This window comes from Mandrillus leucophaeus, unplaced genomic scaffold (assembly GCF_000951045.1).
Source record: "Mandrillus leucophaeus isolate KB7577 unplaced genomic scaffold, Mleu.le_1.0 Scaffold607, whole genome shotgun sequence".
NCBI classification, from domain to species: Eukaryota; Metazoa; Chordata; class Mammalia; order Primates; family Cercopithecidae; genus Mandrillus; species Mandrillus leucophaeus.
This window is the reverse complement of record NW_012106553.1, coordinates 770,373-787,728: the sequence shown is the minus strand read 5'-3', so window position 1 is coordinate 787,728 and position 17,356 is coordinate 770,373. Positions and strand designations below refer to the sequence as shown.

At 38.6% G+C, this 17,356-nt stretch overlaps 1 protein-coding gene across 1 annotated transcript in view; it reads left to right on the top strand.

The window, feature by feature from the left end:
• The window catches only part of TPRG1 (tumor protein p63 regulated 1), a 172,279-nt gene that overhangs the window by 48,072 nt on the left and 106,851 nt on the right, over positions 1–17,356 (top strand). The window contains exon 3 of the mRNA XM_011999877.1: positions 3,946–4,037. Coding sequence (XP_011855267.1) covers positions 3,946–4,037 — 92 coding nt within the window. The remainder of the gene's footprint in view (positions 1–3,945; positions 4,038–17,356) is intronic.

Sequence of the window (17,356 nt, the reverse complement as noted above, 5' to 3'; positions counted from 1 at the left end):
AGCCGGGCGCGGTGGTGGGCGCCTGTAGTCCCAGCTACTCGGGAGGCTGAGGCAGGAGAATGGCGTGAACCCGGGAGGTGGAGCTTGCAGTGAGCCGAGATCGCGCCACTGCACCTCCAGCCTGGGCGACAAAACTAGACTCCGTCTCAAAAAAAAAAAAAACAAACAAACAAACCAAAGAACAAGTATATCTGGCCCCTTAAACCTCCTGTATCCTTTATGGGTCACTCTGGGATGTTACTTCCTTTCCTCAGGCTTCCAACCTATTATCTATTTTCTGACACTGTGTGCCTCTGACTTAGCTTAGGAGCTCCCACTAGAAGGGTCTTGAGGAATATTGAATCCAACCTTTGATGCACACAAATGAGGTATGACTTGGTGCCAAGGTCAACCAGCAACCTCTGGGCCATGCAAGAACTAGAAGACAGGCCTGGAACCCAGAACTCTCGATGCTTTCTACCACAGCCCACTGCCTCTGACTTTGGAAAATGAATGAAAGGTCACAGAAACAAAGATCCAAACCACTTGCCATCAGTCTGCTTGGATAACCTTTTCCTTTGGTTTTAGTTCATCTGCTATTACTGCTTAGACATATCTAAAAAAGGCCCAGTGGCTTCTCTGAACAAAAGTACCCCTCAAGGCTAATAACTAGAGGTATATTATGATAATCTTCTTGGTTGTGGAGACTGATATTCAAAAGCAACTTCTTATGAAAGGAACAATACTTAGTCCACATGGGGAAATATATTTTTAAACTCTCTGTAGGACTCTATATTTGCAGATACCTTATCAGAAAGTTGAAAGCGATTTGGGATGGGGAATTATCTCTAAATTTATACTCGAGAATGTAAATTACATACAAACTAATGGGACTGAAACTATTTGATCTTTTAATATTTAATTAACGGTTCCCCGTGGCGTTTTTATAGTCTGTGTTCTATTGTGAGCAATGAGACTTTAATAAGCAGGTTCAGGACTTCCCATTGTGTAGCAAGATGTCATTGCTTCCATGACACTAATTTGGCTTTCATACTCTCTTTCTTTCCCTCTTCTCTTGCTATAGGGTTCCGTGTCTTGCTCTCACATTGGGAGCAAATAAATATATTGGTTGTGTTACTGCCGGTGTGGGCTTCTTTCTGGTGTAGAAAATAGTCATCTCACTGGGCAAAAGGTTTCTTGACTCCCTCCAACCCTGAAATCCTGTGAAGATTATTAAAACATAAATTATTTTTCTTTATGAGAGCAGAGGACTAACCACAATGAGATACGATACATTCCCTTCATTTTCAGGTAAAGACAAATTTGCTTTGACTTTAAAAGACATATCTGATTTAGAGCTGATTTTCTTACTTTATGTGTTCATTGCAAAGTGACTGCAGTCTGGACATGACAAGAGAGACTGAAGTGTCTGAGTCTGCAGAGACTTTCTTTTCTATACCACTGCTGTTTAGCTAAGGAGCTCATTACATGGAGAAAAATTAGCACAGACATGGACATTATTTGTGTGACAACTGGCCTCAGGCTAGTGTAGCTCAAGGCAATGTAAGGAAACAAACACATATGTTTTCAAAATTCCCCCAGTAGGTTTGCTTTAACTAACACTATTCAGTGCTAGACTATAAAAGACAATATTGCCTGTTATGTTGTGTTGGATGATGTGGACATATTATTCCACCATATTTCCGTTTGTCTTAGGCTGCATGATGTCTCAGAGCTGATTATTCAATTACAGTAAACATTTGATCCCCAAATTCTGGTATAACTATTTTCCTACATAATATCAGCCATCATGGGAATGATGATAAATATTTTATTAATCAGTATTTATCATTTTATATATAATACTATAATATATATAGTGTTTTGTAGCATGACTCAGTTACAGTTATTATCTTATCCATCTAATAAATGAGCAAAATGATGTGTAGAATAACAAAATGGTGTATAGTGGATCCTGATAAGAAAGGCTGAGATTTAAACCTAATGTCCCAGACACAAGTCAATGTATTTACACTTTTATATTTGGCACTGAATGACTAAAGTTAACTTATTATAATAACTATAATAGTAATATAGGGGAGAGTGCAATTCTGTATCTGGGTGTATTTTCCTTCTGGGTTCTATAAGGGCTTGACCTACATTTTTACCAAAGATAAGAACTGCACAGTGAGAAGACTGATAGAAATCCAGAGGCTACCAATTCATTCTGTAAAGAACATGCTTTATTTTTTGTGTCTAACTTTTGAAAAGGTATACAGCAAAACATCACCTTCATATTCTATCTTCATCACATTCTTTGTGACCCATAGGGAACCAATGTTAATAGTTTCTATATATCCTTCAAGAGTTACTTTAGGCACAGAGAAGCAAATACAAATATATGTTTTTATTCCCTCTCCTCCTTTTTATACAGAAAATGGCATATTTTACCATCTCTTCTGACCATTTTTTTCTTTCATTTGATAATACATTTAAAAATCTTTCCATATGAACACAATTTTCTTCACACCTTTAATAACTTCATCATATTGCATTGTATGAATGTATCCTATAATATATATCCATAGTTCTTTATTGAGAGATGTTTGTGGTTTTTTTTCCAGAAATTTTTGCTATCCAAAAACAAGCCTGCAAAGAATACTTTATAGATATGTCATTTTGTATATATGCAAAAATTTCTTTAGTATAATTTCACAGAAGTGAAAATCTGGATCAAAGGATAGATCATTTTCCATTTTGATAGGCTTTGCCAATTATTTTCCATAAGCGAGGCAAATAAGGTTTTAAAAATTCTACATGATTATATTCATCTTCACATATCTTTGGCAAAGTGCCTGGCATAAAAGCATTCAATAAAATGCTTATTTTAGGATTATTTCATTACTCTTTAACTCTACTTAACAATTTTTTCTTCTGGAAAATATTAGTCTCACTACTAAGTTATATTTGTTGAGATCAAAATTATGTGAATACAGGAAGAGAGACCCCAAAACATACCCATGTTGAGTCATCAAGGGAAGTATTATTTTGGAGAGGACAAGTGGGACTGGAAGAGTCAGACTGCATCACAGGGAGCAGAGGTTGAGTGTAGGGAAAATTGTCATAGAATCATAGGCAACTCCCCTCCAGAGTCATCTAGCCCTGCCAGTGGGGTCACTGGAGGTGACTGATGTTGGCACAACCTTCTCTGTTGAAGTACATTTGAGCAGTGGTTCTCTTAGTGCAGCCTCCACACCATGAGTGGCCCCCAAGGACTTGTTAGAAATACAAATTCTCAGGTCCCACCCTGGTCCAGCAGAATAACATTCTCTGGGTGTAGTTCCAGAAATCTATGTTTTAACACATACTTCAGGTGATTCTGATGGGCATTGAAATTTAAGAGTCATTGAGCTAGAGAGTCTATGAACTTGCTAGAACAGATGGCAATCAATCTTTAAGCTAAGGCTGGGCCTATAAGTAGTAACACCTGTTCGGGGAAGGCTGCAGAAAATGAGGTGAGGAGACAGACCGAGTTTATCTCCCTGAGTCAGCTAAAATTTATTGTCAGAGTGTTGGAAGAAGGTTATTTTGTGTTTTATTGACATGTGCTCTAGGAAAAGAAAAAAAGGTTTAATTTAAAAATGTACAGATTCCTAAAGGCTTTGAACTTTATAATGCTTGTTTGGGAAAACTGTTCCTCTGAAAGTGGCTGTCTTCATTTATATATTAAAATCTGAGTAAGATTGTAGAAGATGGGGCTAGACCACTTTTTCTCCACCCAAGGAGAAAAGCTTGCTAGAGTTCAAGACTAAGTTCTCTGGAAGGCAGTTAGGCATACAGGCAACTGAATAAACCATATCCTTTGTGACCAGCTTTCCCGAGAAGCTGCTGGAATATACTAACTAATCGTAAGAGCAAAGTGGGCTAAGTCTGCTCTAAACTAGGTATTTTCTTCTTTCCACCTAGCCGGGGGCCATTGAGACTGCCATGGAAGACTTGAAAGGTCACGTAGCTGAGACTTCTGGAGAGACCGTTCAAGGCTTCTGGCTCTTGACAAAGTGAGTAGTTACAGCTGAGTGAAGGGCCGTGGAAATACAGCGTTTTCCTTGACATCACTGTAATAGAATAGGAGATGAACCTGTGGTAGAATTTGTCTGGTTGCTACATAAGATAAATGATTGAATTATCAGGCTAGTCACATTTTCTGGCATTCCATGGGGATGGTATGACCAGATATGACTCCTATAACTGTTTTCTGGGCTGGTCCCCTCACTCAACCATCACTATGTCTACCTTAGGTCAGGCCTGTATCACCACTCTCAAAGACTGTTATATCGGCTTCCTAATTCTCTCATTCTAATCTCTCTTATTTAAAATCACACCCCCTATAAACATATTGAACTACTACTCATCTCATTTTAGGTGTCACAGAAAGAAAGTCTGGGAAAGAAGATAGATAAAATCAACATAGACACTTTGAATTTGATCTTATATACAATCATATGAACAGGAAAACCAGGGAAATCATGAAGAGAGCTAAGACAGGTGCATTTCCAGAGTTAGAATAAAAACCAAGTCTAACATTCAAGCCCTTATTGTGTCAATAACTGCCTGCATTCCCCCCAAAGATTACCTTATCCGTAAGAGCTTTGATTGCAGATACCACCACAAAGATGGTCACATTTCTAGCCTTCCTAGAAATTATATTGTTTGTGTGACCATCTCTTTCCCCGCCAAGTAAATATTAGTAATACCGTGGTCTTTATAATAATAAGTAAAATACCCCCATAATAAGAGAAAAAGGCAATTATTTTTTACTACGGAAGACTTAATATTAAACAGACAATTTGATTAGACCACCCAGTTCAGATACTTGATTAATTTAGTAAGTTCTGTTTTCCGGCTTAGTAACTTTTTTTGTTTGTTTGTTTGAGACGGAGTCTCTCTCTGTCGCCCAGGCTGGAGTGCAGTGGTGCGATCTCGGCTCGCTGCAAGCTGCGCCTCCCAGGTTCACGCCATTCTCCTGCCTCAGCCTCCTGAGTAGCTGGGACTACAGGCGCCCGCCACCGCGCCTGGCTGATTTTTTGTATTTTTAGTAGAGACGGGGTTTCACCATGTTAGCCAAGATAGTCTCGATCTCCTGATCTCGTGGTCCGCCTGCCTCGGCCTCTCAAAGTGCTGGGATTACAGGCATGAGCCACTGCGTCCAGCCCTGGCTTGGTAACTTGATCACAAAAGGGTTCAGCAGAGAAGCTCAGTGATTCCTATGCCTTGAGCAAATAATCATTAATCTTTAACTCCTGGGCAGGATGTCTTGTTAGACTAAGTTTCAGGAGGGCAACACTTGAATGTTTTACCATCCAGGCCAGCAGAACAAATTTTTCAATCAGTGGGAAGTAGCACCATTATCACCTGTGAGTTCATCTGACTGATCACCATTTTATACTATTGTTCCAAATGCATTCCAGGCATTAAATACAAACGAACTCTTAGACACCAACCTGTCTGTCAGTTTTGGGTTTTTGTTTCTTCACGCATAAAATGGAGATAATAGTATGTATCTGAAGAATTCTTGAGAGGACCAAGTGAGATAATATTGGTAAATTAGCAAAACACCCAGCACATGGACTTTCAATAGCAGTTAGTGTCCCTCTTTGTTCACAAGTAGTAACTATTAGTAAGAGGCTCTTTTTCGTAGTGTCCGCCTTCATTTCTATCCTATCCATCTCTGTCATTTCTGGGTTACCGCTAATGAAAAGGAAACTCTGTAATTCAGGCTTTTTCCTAATTCACTTTTACCAACACTCATTTCATTTCCCACTCCCCACTTTCCATCCAGAGTGAAATTTGACTTCTGCAAATGAATAGTCGACCTTGGTTAGAATAGGTGTCAACATAGATTTTGGAGATCCAATCAGTAGTAAACACTTAACTAATTTGTTTCTAGATTGCAACTCCCTTACAAGGAAGAATACATAAATGTGGTATTTCTAAATCTAGTCAGGGCTGTTGTTGAGTTCTCAGATAACAAAACTGGTAATTTCTTTAATATTGCACATTTTAATTAGTTTTATTTATATAGAAATATGCTTTTTTGTTTGCTTGATTATTTTTATTCAGTGATTATAAAGATGTGTCGACATAAATTGTCCCAAGCTAAGTCAGACTATGAATTGTATTGAAGCTTAGCACTACAATTCTGCACGCTTGATTTAACATCAACTACAATGATTGGTAACATCAGTAGTTTTCAGAAAAATATGAACAGCTGTCCCCCAAAGACCCAAACTTTGAACCCAGCTTGAACCTAATAGGAAGCTCAAAAGTTGGTAAGGCCTATCTAGAAACTCATTTTACATTTCTCTTTTGTTTTGTGGTAGGTATTTAAATTAACTACAACAATGAGGGATGAGTCCTGCATACATGCAATTTCTTACTATCATATTTGCTTGTTTGCTTGCAGACTTTCTTCCTTTGCACTTTGGAACCCATCCATCTCCTTTAAATTGTAGTTCCTTGGTGTTCTTTTAGGTCTTCTCTCTGCCAAAATCCTTTACCTCCTCTTCCCCATTAAAACCTACTTTCCGGAAAAGTTCTGATTTCAGTCATTTCTGCCATAGTGAGAATTTGACAGTTTATTTTCTTTCTTCGTGGGTTCCGAGATGCGTTATGCAATGGAAAGAGCTGCTAGTTGTAAAGACGGTGGTTCAGGCATCTGGTCCAAATAAATAAGGTTCCTAGTCTAGCCACTGTTACTTTTCAAGCAGAAAAGTAAGAAAAAATAATTGTCAAAAAGAGGAGCATTCATGGAGGATTTGAATGGCCTTTCATATTTAAGCCTTTTTGTTTGTTTGTTTGAAAATTCTAGCACACCAAGGTAGGGAAAAGCAAAAACAACAACAATGAGAACACATAAACAAAAATCCCAACTCCCCCAACAGCAACCACAAAACAAAAAAACTAAACAAAATAAGCAAACATGCAGGCCCAGAAAGGTGAGAGCTTGCAATTACTCCTGGCTTCTTTTTATAACGGAATGAGACCCATTTATTTAGTTCTTATGAATTATAGGAGCTGTAATGTGGACCAACTGCCCTAGCCTCACCAACCACACAAGATTCTCTTTTATGTATGACAAAAATGACTGAGTTTCATGCACATTAACTTTTAGCTCATTCCATGGAGATGGGACACTCCTGGCTGCTTGTCTAGCAACCTGGCTGCCTGTCTGGCATGTCTGGCTTTGGAACAAGGATTCTCATTTCAGAATGATGAGAGTAAAAGCCCTTTTACTGTGTATAGCACATTATAAATTATTTTCACATCTGTGAACTTATGTTAGCTTCACAACAACTTTGTTGGTTTTATGATTCCCATTTTATAAATGAGGAATGTGAGCTGGAGAACATGAAGTGCCCAAATGAGGAACGTGTAAGTGTTAGAGCAAGGAAAATAGACTGCACCCCTGCATTGGCCTTCAGGCTGATTGGGTTCTAATTATTTCCAAAGATGCAGGGGTGAGTTGATTGATGAACTCAGCTCAATCTTTAGTCATGTTTGATCAGAGTCCTTTAATCAGAAATAGTTTGATGTAGGAGGGCAAGGTGGGAATTGTCAAGAGAAGAGACTGGAAAAGAGCCTAAGGGCCTTTGCATCATGTTAAAGAACTTAGGTTCTATCCCATATGTGATGGGGAGGCACTGAAGGGTTGAGAAAGTACAATCAATTTCCATTTTATAAAGATCACTATCGGCCCTCAACCTTTCATCTAAAATTGTTGGGACTAGATGTGAATCAGAAATGAGAATTTTTTCAGATTTCAGAAGAATAAAACAATGCATATGTTGTTTATTTTACTAACATTAAGTTGGTAAAGTCATTTTCCAAGAAGTGGTACTCAAATTAATTCAGGTACGCTGCTTTGTGATTCTCTAAATTGACATGGACACATTATTCAATAAAATCAGAAAAACAAGTTTGCAGGCACTTCGGAAGAGAACACAAAGAGAATAAACAGAGGGTCCAAGAGGGGCACTGGAGAGATGCAGCCCTAAACTTCAGCTAGATCCCAGTTTAGCTGACATCATTAAGAGAATTCTAATGAATCTTCAATTGGGATTCAGGCCTCCAGCCGAGCTCATCCAGGAGTGTTATATACAGCTACAAAGGCAGGATAGTATTTATTTCCACCTTGCAGTTTCCTATTACCCTTTTATTGGCCCTTCTGAAACAAAGCGATTATTTTTAAAATTATGTGTATGCGTTTAGAACCGATCCATTAAGCCGGCACCAAGGAGAACGTCTTGACACTCTATGGAATCTCAAAAAGTATAATATGATGGCAATAAAGTGGCTCTTCAGCAGAATGTGTTTGAGGTGTCTTTGTCTACAATGGTTAAAGAGACAGGAGGAGACAGCGCCTTCCTCCACACACGTTAGTGTGAAGTGGTCGTGGTGGATTGTTGTTCTTATTCTTCTTATTCCTCATTGAGAGTAGTTGCCTAAGGTATCTAAGAAGCGGTAATTCTTGCTCTTCATCTTTGTAAAAGATACTGAAAATATGTTTCATTATTCCCCCAAGTCCACCTGGTGTCTATCCCAGGGCTTCAGTGTAATTAATATGTGAAATCGGACTGTCTATGCGTAACATATAGACAGTAGAATCAAAGTGAAGTTGAAGAGTCAGCCAGGTGTCATAGAGAAAGCACTGAATTCAGAATCAGAAGGTTTGGCTTTGAATCCTGGATCTACTACTTACTATCAGTAAAGCTGGGTGAACTTGGATAGGGTTTGTCTTTTTAATTTTTTTAATTAGTGAATTTGTTTTAATATGTCCTTCTTTGCTTTAATGTTCGATTTAATATGTCCTTGTTTTAATAGTTTTTCCTCTGTTGTGCATAGATTCCCCATGTAATAGGTCCTTTAGTTCATTAGATATTTACTATTCTTGAAAGAAGCACATCCACTTTTAATTTTTGAGATATATATATATATATAATTCCAGCTTATATTTATGCATTCTTGCCAAAAATTGTTACATATTAATAATGACATTTATTGAGCACTTAAAATGCACCAAATGCTTTGATGTCCATGCATTTGCTATTATGAGAGCAAATGCATATAATTATTTTTAACTTTTATTTTAAGTTCAGGGGTACAAGTGCAGGTTTGTTACATAGGTAAACTTGTGTCATGGGGCTTTGTTGTGCAGATTATTTCATCACCCAGGTATTAAGTCCAGTACTCATTAGTCATTTTTCCTGATCCTTTCCCTCCTCCCACCTTCTACCTTCTGGTAGGCCCAGTGTGTGTTGTTCCCCCTATGTGTCCATGTGTTCTCATCATTTAGCTCCCACTTATAAGTGAGAACATGGGGTATTTGGTTTTCTGTTCCTGTGTTAGTGTGCTAAGGATAATGACCTCCAAATCCAACTCCATCTATGTCCCTGCAAAGGACATGATATCATTCTTTTTCATGGCTGCATAGTATTCCATGGTATATGTGTACCACATTTTCTTTATCCAGTCTATTATTAATGGACATTTAGGTTGATTCTATCTCTTTGCTATTGTGAAAAGTGCAAATGTATATAATTTTCATGATCTTCTCTAAATGGAACTTCTCTTAGTTTTTTCCTTATATTTTTCCTGATTACCATATAGTTTTTATAAAGTTACTCAATCGTTCACCTATTATCAGACAATTACTGTCCAAACTGTCAATGACATACAAATGTAAGGGTTTATTGTTATTCTTTCAAAACTGAATCTCCAAGTAGGAAATATCTGTCAGTGGGACAGAGTAAGACTTTATGATTGGAAAGATAAATGAAACTCTATGAAGCATCCCCATTTATTTTTGGCTATTTCTACAATAATAATATTTCTATAGCACTTTATAGTTTAAAAAGTCTCTTCATTTCGATTAATCTTCACAGTAACAGTCTGAGGTAGGAAACATTACCTTCAGTTTATAAACGAGAGAATCTAGGCTCAGAAGAGTAACACAGCTCTGAAGTTGCAGGAATAAGGTTCCAGCCTGGTATGTTGCCTTCACTTTTGCCCTCAGAGCCTTTCCACTGTTGTGCAAAGATGCCACATGTGCCTCGGTATTATATTGTAATCTTCGATGGACAAGGGTTGCCTCTTTCATATTTGGCATTCCCTGAAGAGCATACTGGCTGGATCTCCCCTGAAAAAACTTATTTGAAAAACAGAGAATACTGCTTATTGGATTTGGTGCAGTAAGTGGAAGTGTGAAGGGCATCTGTGCTTCATTTAGGAAGATGCTGCAGAAGAAAGGGCTCTATTAGATCTTTAAATAAAGAAAAGGGCAGCCTGGGAGACAAAGGAACATTGAAGAATAGGTGATCAGGGATTGTTTTCCAGGCACAGGACTGCCTCTTTTAAGTATCCTGGTCCCCAAAGCGACACTGCGTGTGATCGCTTTCACACCTACGATCCTATGCAATTCTCAAACAGACCCATGGGAGCAGGCAGTGAGGAACTATTGGCTTTATTTTACGGATGAAGAAACCCAGAGATTAAATGACCTGTCGAAGGGCAACCACTTATTAAGGGTCACAGGAGGGCTTGACTTCATGACACCTCTCTCCCAGGCTAGTTGTCTTCTCATTACACTGCTCTTGCTGCCTTTGTGATTTTTTTTTCATCTCCCAATACAGTGATCACTGCAGTTCAAATTGGTTAAATAATCTTTGTGCCTGTGTCTGTTTTCTTTGTTGACTGTCTTTTTTATTTTTTTTTATTTTTTATTTTTTTGCAGGGAAGAGGATCAGGGGTTCATTGGGCAGGTTCAGAGACCTTTTCCTCTCCAGATCTTTCTCTGATTTTTGCTGTTCATTTGACTTTATTTAGTCTTTGACCAGGAAAAACAAAAAAGTCAAATGCAATGCTGATGGACTAAAGCCAATCACACTTTTACCTTGTCACAGTCTCATTATGTTATCAGGACTGCTAAACTAATTATATAATAAAAACACTACTACCAATAATTAAAAAGCAAAAAGATTAAAAAAACCTGGAAATCAGGGATTTCTAATCCTTATTAAATCATAAGGAACCGAATGATAAAAGTACTATGGAAATTACCATTTCTGAATTGCATCTTCTACTCAACCCCATGGATTTTTGTACACGCTCATCTAGTCTAGACCCCTGCTATTTAAAGTGTGGTCCTGAATTCAGCAGCACCAGCATCACCTGGGAGCTTTTTAGCAATGCTGACCCTTGGTCCCCACCCCAGCCAGGCCTGCTGAACACAAATCTGCATTTTCACAGGATCCCCAATTGATTCCTATGCACATTAAAATTTGAGAAGTATGCTGGTCCAGATCACTCTCATGTTCACGCATAAGAATTTCAGTGGGTTCTCACTGCTTCCATATATGTCTGTTGCATCCACAAGTCCTTGTATGTCATGACTGAGTTTCTCTCTCCAGCCTTACTTACCATTATGAGCCTTTACAAATTCTGTCAGTCAAATTGAACTGCCTGCTGTTTCCCCAAATTTCCAGTGCTATCCTTTGGCCTCATGATTGCACTCACCCCATTTCCTCTGTTTTGTATGCCTCTCCCTTTTTTCTGCTGACCCAGGCTTCTGTCATTCAGGGATACCAACTCCACAGAGCCTTTCCACATTGATTCAACCGGAATAATCTTATCTCCCTCTTTGTGCTCACATTATATGACACAGTGTAGTTCCTTGTGCACATTGTGAAGAAGGCACTCCTTCAGGCAGGGCCTGGTTCTGATTCACTTATATTCAGCATATCTCAGCCTAGTTCCCAGTGATTAGTACAGTGTGTGGCATATGGCTGGGCTCAGAACTTACCACACACTTGGCTCAGATTTAGTTCTGATCAAGTAATCCACTGTATGAAGCCCTTGGCTGATACTAGCAGGGTCCATCTGTTGTGTCCTGCCTCCGTGTCCATGGGCCTCCAAGCAACTCAAAGCCCAGTAAGACTTACCTGTCTTCGGGTGAAAGCATTCAGGCTAGAAAGTGCCTCAAATCTATCAAGATGTTAATGACCTGTGGCAGGACTCTGGCAGCAACAAAAGCATCTCTCTTGCCAGAATCCATTTATACTGGGTGGGTGTTTTTGACAACCACTTAATTAAACACATTGCTTTTCTCTATAAATTCACCATGGCAGCAACCTTATCCTGATAGCGAATGGTCTCTGAGTGACCTGCATTATAAGACAGTGAGGGCACTTAGTTGCTACAGTCACAAATGTACTTGGAAGTGTTTATTTTCTCATGACTGCTACCAGTTAGGGAGGACTCAGAAAAAGTCAAGAGGTGAAAGGAGTCTGATGCAGCGAAATGCCTAGCTCCATCAGTTAGCTATTTGGCCATGGTTGTACAAATCTCTTATGTCCTCTGGGCCTCAGTTTTATGATCTATAAAATAGGGATGTTAAGAGGGTTATTTCAATGCTTGCATTACTTAATAATGTACAATACTTACAACAGGTTTTTTTTTTTTTGCCATATGTTATGTCATGTAAGAGTTGGCTTTTTATTACTATTATTAGTAGCAGTATTTATTTATATTCATTCATTCATACATTTATTTCTGTATTTACTGAGTTCCCTCTGTAAACCCAACTCTGCCCTAAGTGATGAACATACAGTGATAAATAAGTCACATTTTCTATCCTCAAGGAGTTCTCAGTCTTGTGAGAAAGAAAGACATGTAAACAAAGTCACAACAGAATATGATACATGCTGATATATGGCCCTACAAATGATTCCATGGGAACATAAAACTCACTGTGTATTGTTACATTAGATAAAGAAGACATCAAGATTTTAAAAGGAGAAGGGATTTCCAAAAGAAGTGATGGTATAAAACATTCCTGGAAGGCCAGACGCGGTGGCTCACACCTGTAATCCCAGCACTTTGGGAGGCCAAGGTGGGCGGATCATGAGGTCAAGAGATTGAGACAATCCTGGCCAACATGGTGAAACCCTGTCTCTACTAAAAATACATAAATTAGCTGGGCATGGTGGCTGGGGCCTGTAGTTCCAGCTACTCAGGAGGCTGAGGCAGGAGAATCGCTTGAACCCGGGAGGCGGAGGTTGCACTGAGTGGAGATCACACCCCTGCTCTCCAGCCTGGTGACAGAGCGAGACTCCGAGACTCCGTCTCAAACAACAACAACAAGAACAACAAAAACATTCCCGAAAAGAGAAGAATACGTGCAGAGTAACAGAGACGGGCTCAGGGAATCACAAACAGTTCAATGTGACCGGATTATAGCGAGCAAGAGTGAGAGAACTAGAAACAAGCTAGAAAAATAGGAAAGAATGAGAACGTAAAGAAATTCTGAATGCTAGTCCAAGGAGTCTGGATCATATTCTCTTCTGGAGTCACAAACTGGGGATCCATAGGCCATTTCCACTCTGCTCCATGTTTTTTTAAATCTAATTTTGAATGTCTTCAGGAAGGCTGTGTGCTCCCAGCTTGCCAACACATTGCCACTGCCCATTGCCTTACACCAGCCCCTCTTTATTCTCTAATGCAGTGTGCAATGGTGTGTGGAAACCAGCTCTCAGCCCTTCATGAGAGCCATCTGTGAGTGTCTCTTCCAACTTCTTGTTCAGGAACCTCACCTTGGTGTCTTGAAATCAGTTATGACAGTTATTTATACCAAGGTAATAAAGTCTAGACATTATTATTATGATTATTTTCGAACTTGTGTAATATTGACAGCACACCATTGCTTTTATGTTGCCTTCATGGCCACTATAGGCATTCTGTCTTAAGGTACTGAAGGATATCAAGTAGGGTGTTGACATTGTTAGAAATGCATTAGGCTCTGGAAATAATTGCTCAATAATTTAAGCATAGTCTTCATTATTTAGGAGCCTGACAGTGTGTTTCCTTAAAGCAAACAAGACCTCGGTCTTAATAGTGAGGCTATCAACACTTTTAGACCATTTTAACAGCAGTTATACAAACAACTTTGATAGCCTGTTAGGAGTAAACATGCTGCTTGATTTACAAACAGTGCATTTTCTTCTCTCTAAGGGGTTTCCTAGGTTGTGCCAAAAAGTCCTGTAGGCAAGGTAGGGTGGGTTTAAGAACAGCAAGTAGAGCAGGAAGGGTGAAGAGAAGGAAGGCTGTGCTTCCAATGGTCTGTTCAGGGGACAGAACTGCACAGTCCAAGAGTTGCTGTGGTTTCAGAAATGCTTTGCTATGTGAATTAATTAAAAATGTAGAATGCTAAGTAAAGAAAATTACCAGGGACAGGGAAGGATATTATCTAATGATAAAAGAGACAATCCACCAAGAAGATATAGCAATTCTAAATGTGAAGGTACCAAGCAATAGAGTTGAAAAGTATGTAAAATAAAAACTGATAGAACAGAAATGAGAAATAGACAAATCCATAATTATAGTTTGAGACTTCAACACTATTCTCTCATTAATTGGTATCACCGCTAGACAGAAGATCAGGAAAGATTTAGAAGAACTCAACAACACCATCAATCAGCTGGACCTAATTGATATTTATGGAACAATTCATTCAATAACAGCAGAATGCACATTCTTTTTAATCATCTACATTACATATGGATGCTGATGGAATATTTTGCTTATGCAAGAGCTACCATATCCTTAGCCACAGAACAAAACTCAACAAATTTGAAAGAATTAAAATCATACAGAGTATGTTCTCAGACTACAATGGAGTCAAACTAGAATTAAATAATTAAAAAAATAGAAAAATGTCCAAACACTCGGAAATTAAACATATTTCTAAATAATTCAGTGATCAAAAAGGGAATCTCAAAGGAAATAAAAAGTACAATAAACTGAATGAAGAAAAAATACAACTTATCAAAATGTGTGGGATGCAGCGAAAACAGTGCTGAAAGTGAAATTTATAGCACTAAAGAAAAGTGTACATATTATTTAAGGGAAAGTCTCAAATCAACAACCTAAGCTCCTGCTTCAAGGAACTAGAAAAAGAAGAGCAAACAATCCCAAAATGAGTAGAAGAAAGTAAATAACTTAGATAAGAATAGCAATCAATGAAAAAATTAAACAAAACAAAACAAAACAAAAAAACAAAAGAACTATAGAAAAAATTAACAAAACAAAAATTTGGCTCTCTGAAAGGGTCAATAAAATGGAAAGCATCTAGCAGGCTGACAAAAAAAAAAGGAAAGAGAAAAGAGGAGACACAAGTTACTAATATTACCAATATCAGGAATGAAACAGGGGATATCACAACATATCATTACAGACACTGCAAATGTTAAAGAGACAATCGGGGATTATAACTAACAATTCTACACATATTGATTTGACAACTCAGATGAAATGAACCAGTTTCTCAAAACACAAACTATTACTACTCACTCAACATGAAAGAAAAAAAAAACTGAATAGCCCTGTAACAATTGGGAAATTGAATAACTCAGGAGACTAAAGGCAGGGGCAGGGGAGATCATTTGAGCCCAGGATACTAGCCTAGGCAACATAGGGAGACCCTGTCTTCACACACACACACAATTAGCCAGGCACACAGTGGTTCACGCCTGTGGTCCCAGCTACTCACGAGGCTAAGGCAGGAGGATCGCCTGAGCCCAGGAGTTTGGGATTGTCTATCTGTAGCCCTGTCCTGGTGTCAGGCCTCAGTTCCATAGCAGGGTAATTGGTGAGCATCTCCCCCGCCTTTCCCACCAGAGTTCCTGGAAGAGGAAGCAGGACTGCTGTACAGGCAGGGCCGCGGCAGCTGCTCTTCTGTCCCTGGCACAGGGCTTTGCTCAGTGTGGGCGGTTTTAGCCCCTGAACTGAATTTTTCTTTTCTCAAAAGTCACGCTGGGTGCTTTGGAGCTGTCATGTTTTTGCCTCTTACCTTGAGATTGACTCAGTTGTAGCCCTCACTGTGAAGAAGTAGACAGAAGCTTCTTTATCTACTGTTTTGATACAAGTTGTTACTACACACTTCTTACACTGTAACTTAAAAAATGCAATCAATGTAAAGTTGTAACACATCAGCGTTCTTTCAAATGTTGATTTCAGTGAACTTTTTTGTGTGTGATTTGTAGAAAAATAAATAATAAATAAAAAACTGTAAAACTATGATCACGCCACTGGTCTCCAGCCAGGGTGCCAGAGAGACCCTGGCCCTAAAATTACGAAATTTAATTTATAATTAAAGATTTCTGGGCCAGGCGCAGTGGCTCACGCCTATAATCTTTGAGAGGCCGAGGCGGGAGGATTGCCAGAGCTCAGGAGTTCGCAACCAGCGTGGACAACACGGTGAAACCCCGTCTCTACTAAAATACAAAAAATCAGCCGGGCGTGGTAGCGGCGCCTGTAGTCCCAGCTACTCCGGAGGCTGAGGCAGGAGAATGGCGTGAACCCGGGAGGCGGAGCTTGCAGTGAGCTGAGATCCGGCCACTGCACCCCAGCCTGGGCGACAGAGCGAGACTCCGTCTCAACAACAACAACAACAACAACAATTCCTCTAAAGGAAAATTTTAGGCTCAGAATTCCATGAAATATTTACAGCAGATGAACATTAATTTACTTTTTTTTCCCAGAAAATAAAGCAGAAGGAAATACTCCCAACTTATTCTGTGAAGCCACTATAACCTGATACCAAAAGAGTACAAAAATAAAACTATAGATCAGTATTCCTCATGACTATAGATGCAAAAATTCTTAAAATAATAGCAAATATAACACAGTAATTTTTTTAAAAAAAATTGGTGTAAAAAGTGAGTATATTCTAGGCATGCAAGGCAGGTTCAGTTTGGAAAATCAGTCAATATAATCAACCATATTAACAGGTCAAAGCAGGTAAATCATATCATCATATCAAAGGATGCAGAGAAAGTATTTGACAAAACTCAGCACCCACTCATGATAAAACCAAAAAAGAGGAAAACTTTCCTCTATTTAATAGAAAAATTTGCATAAAATCTATAGGTAACATCATGTTGTTGGGAAATGTCTAATGGTTCCCCCCTAAGACTTGGGACAAAGAAAGGGTATTCATTCTCACGACATTGAATACTCTAGTAATTCAATGTAATACTAGAAATATTTGCCAGCACAATAAGGCAAAAATAAAATAAAATGCATACAAATCAGAAAGGAAAAATATTAACTATCTCTATTTGTGTATGACATGATAATCTATTTAAAAAATTATAAGACGTCTACCAAAAAAACCTTCCAGAACTAATAAATTATTTCAGCAAATTTTCAGAATATAAGATCAGCACCATAAGTCAGTTATATTTTTACATACTAGCAATAAAGAAGTAAAAGCTGAAATTACAAATGCAATAACATTTGTAATCATGCAAAATAAAGAAGAATT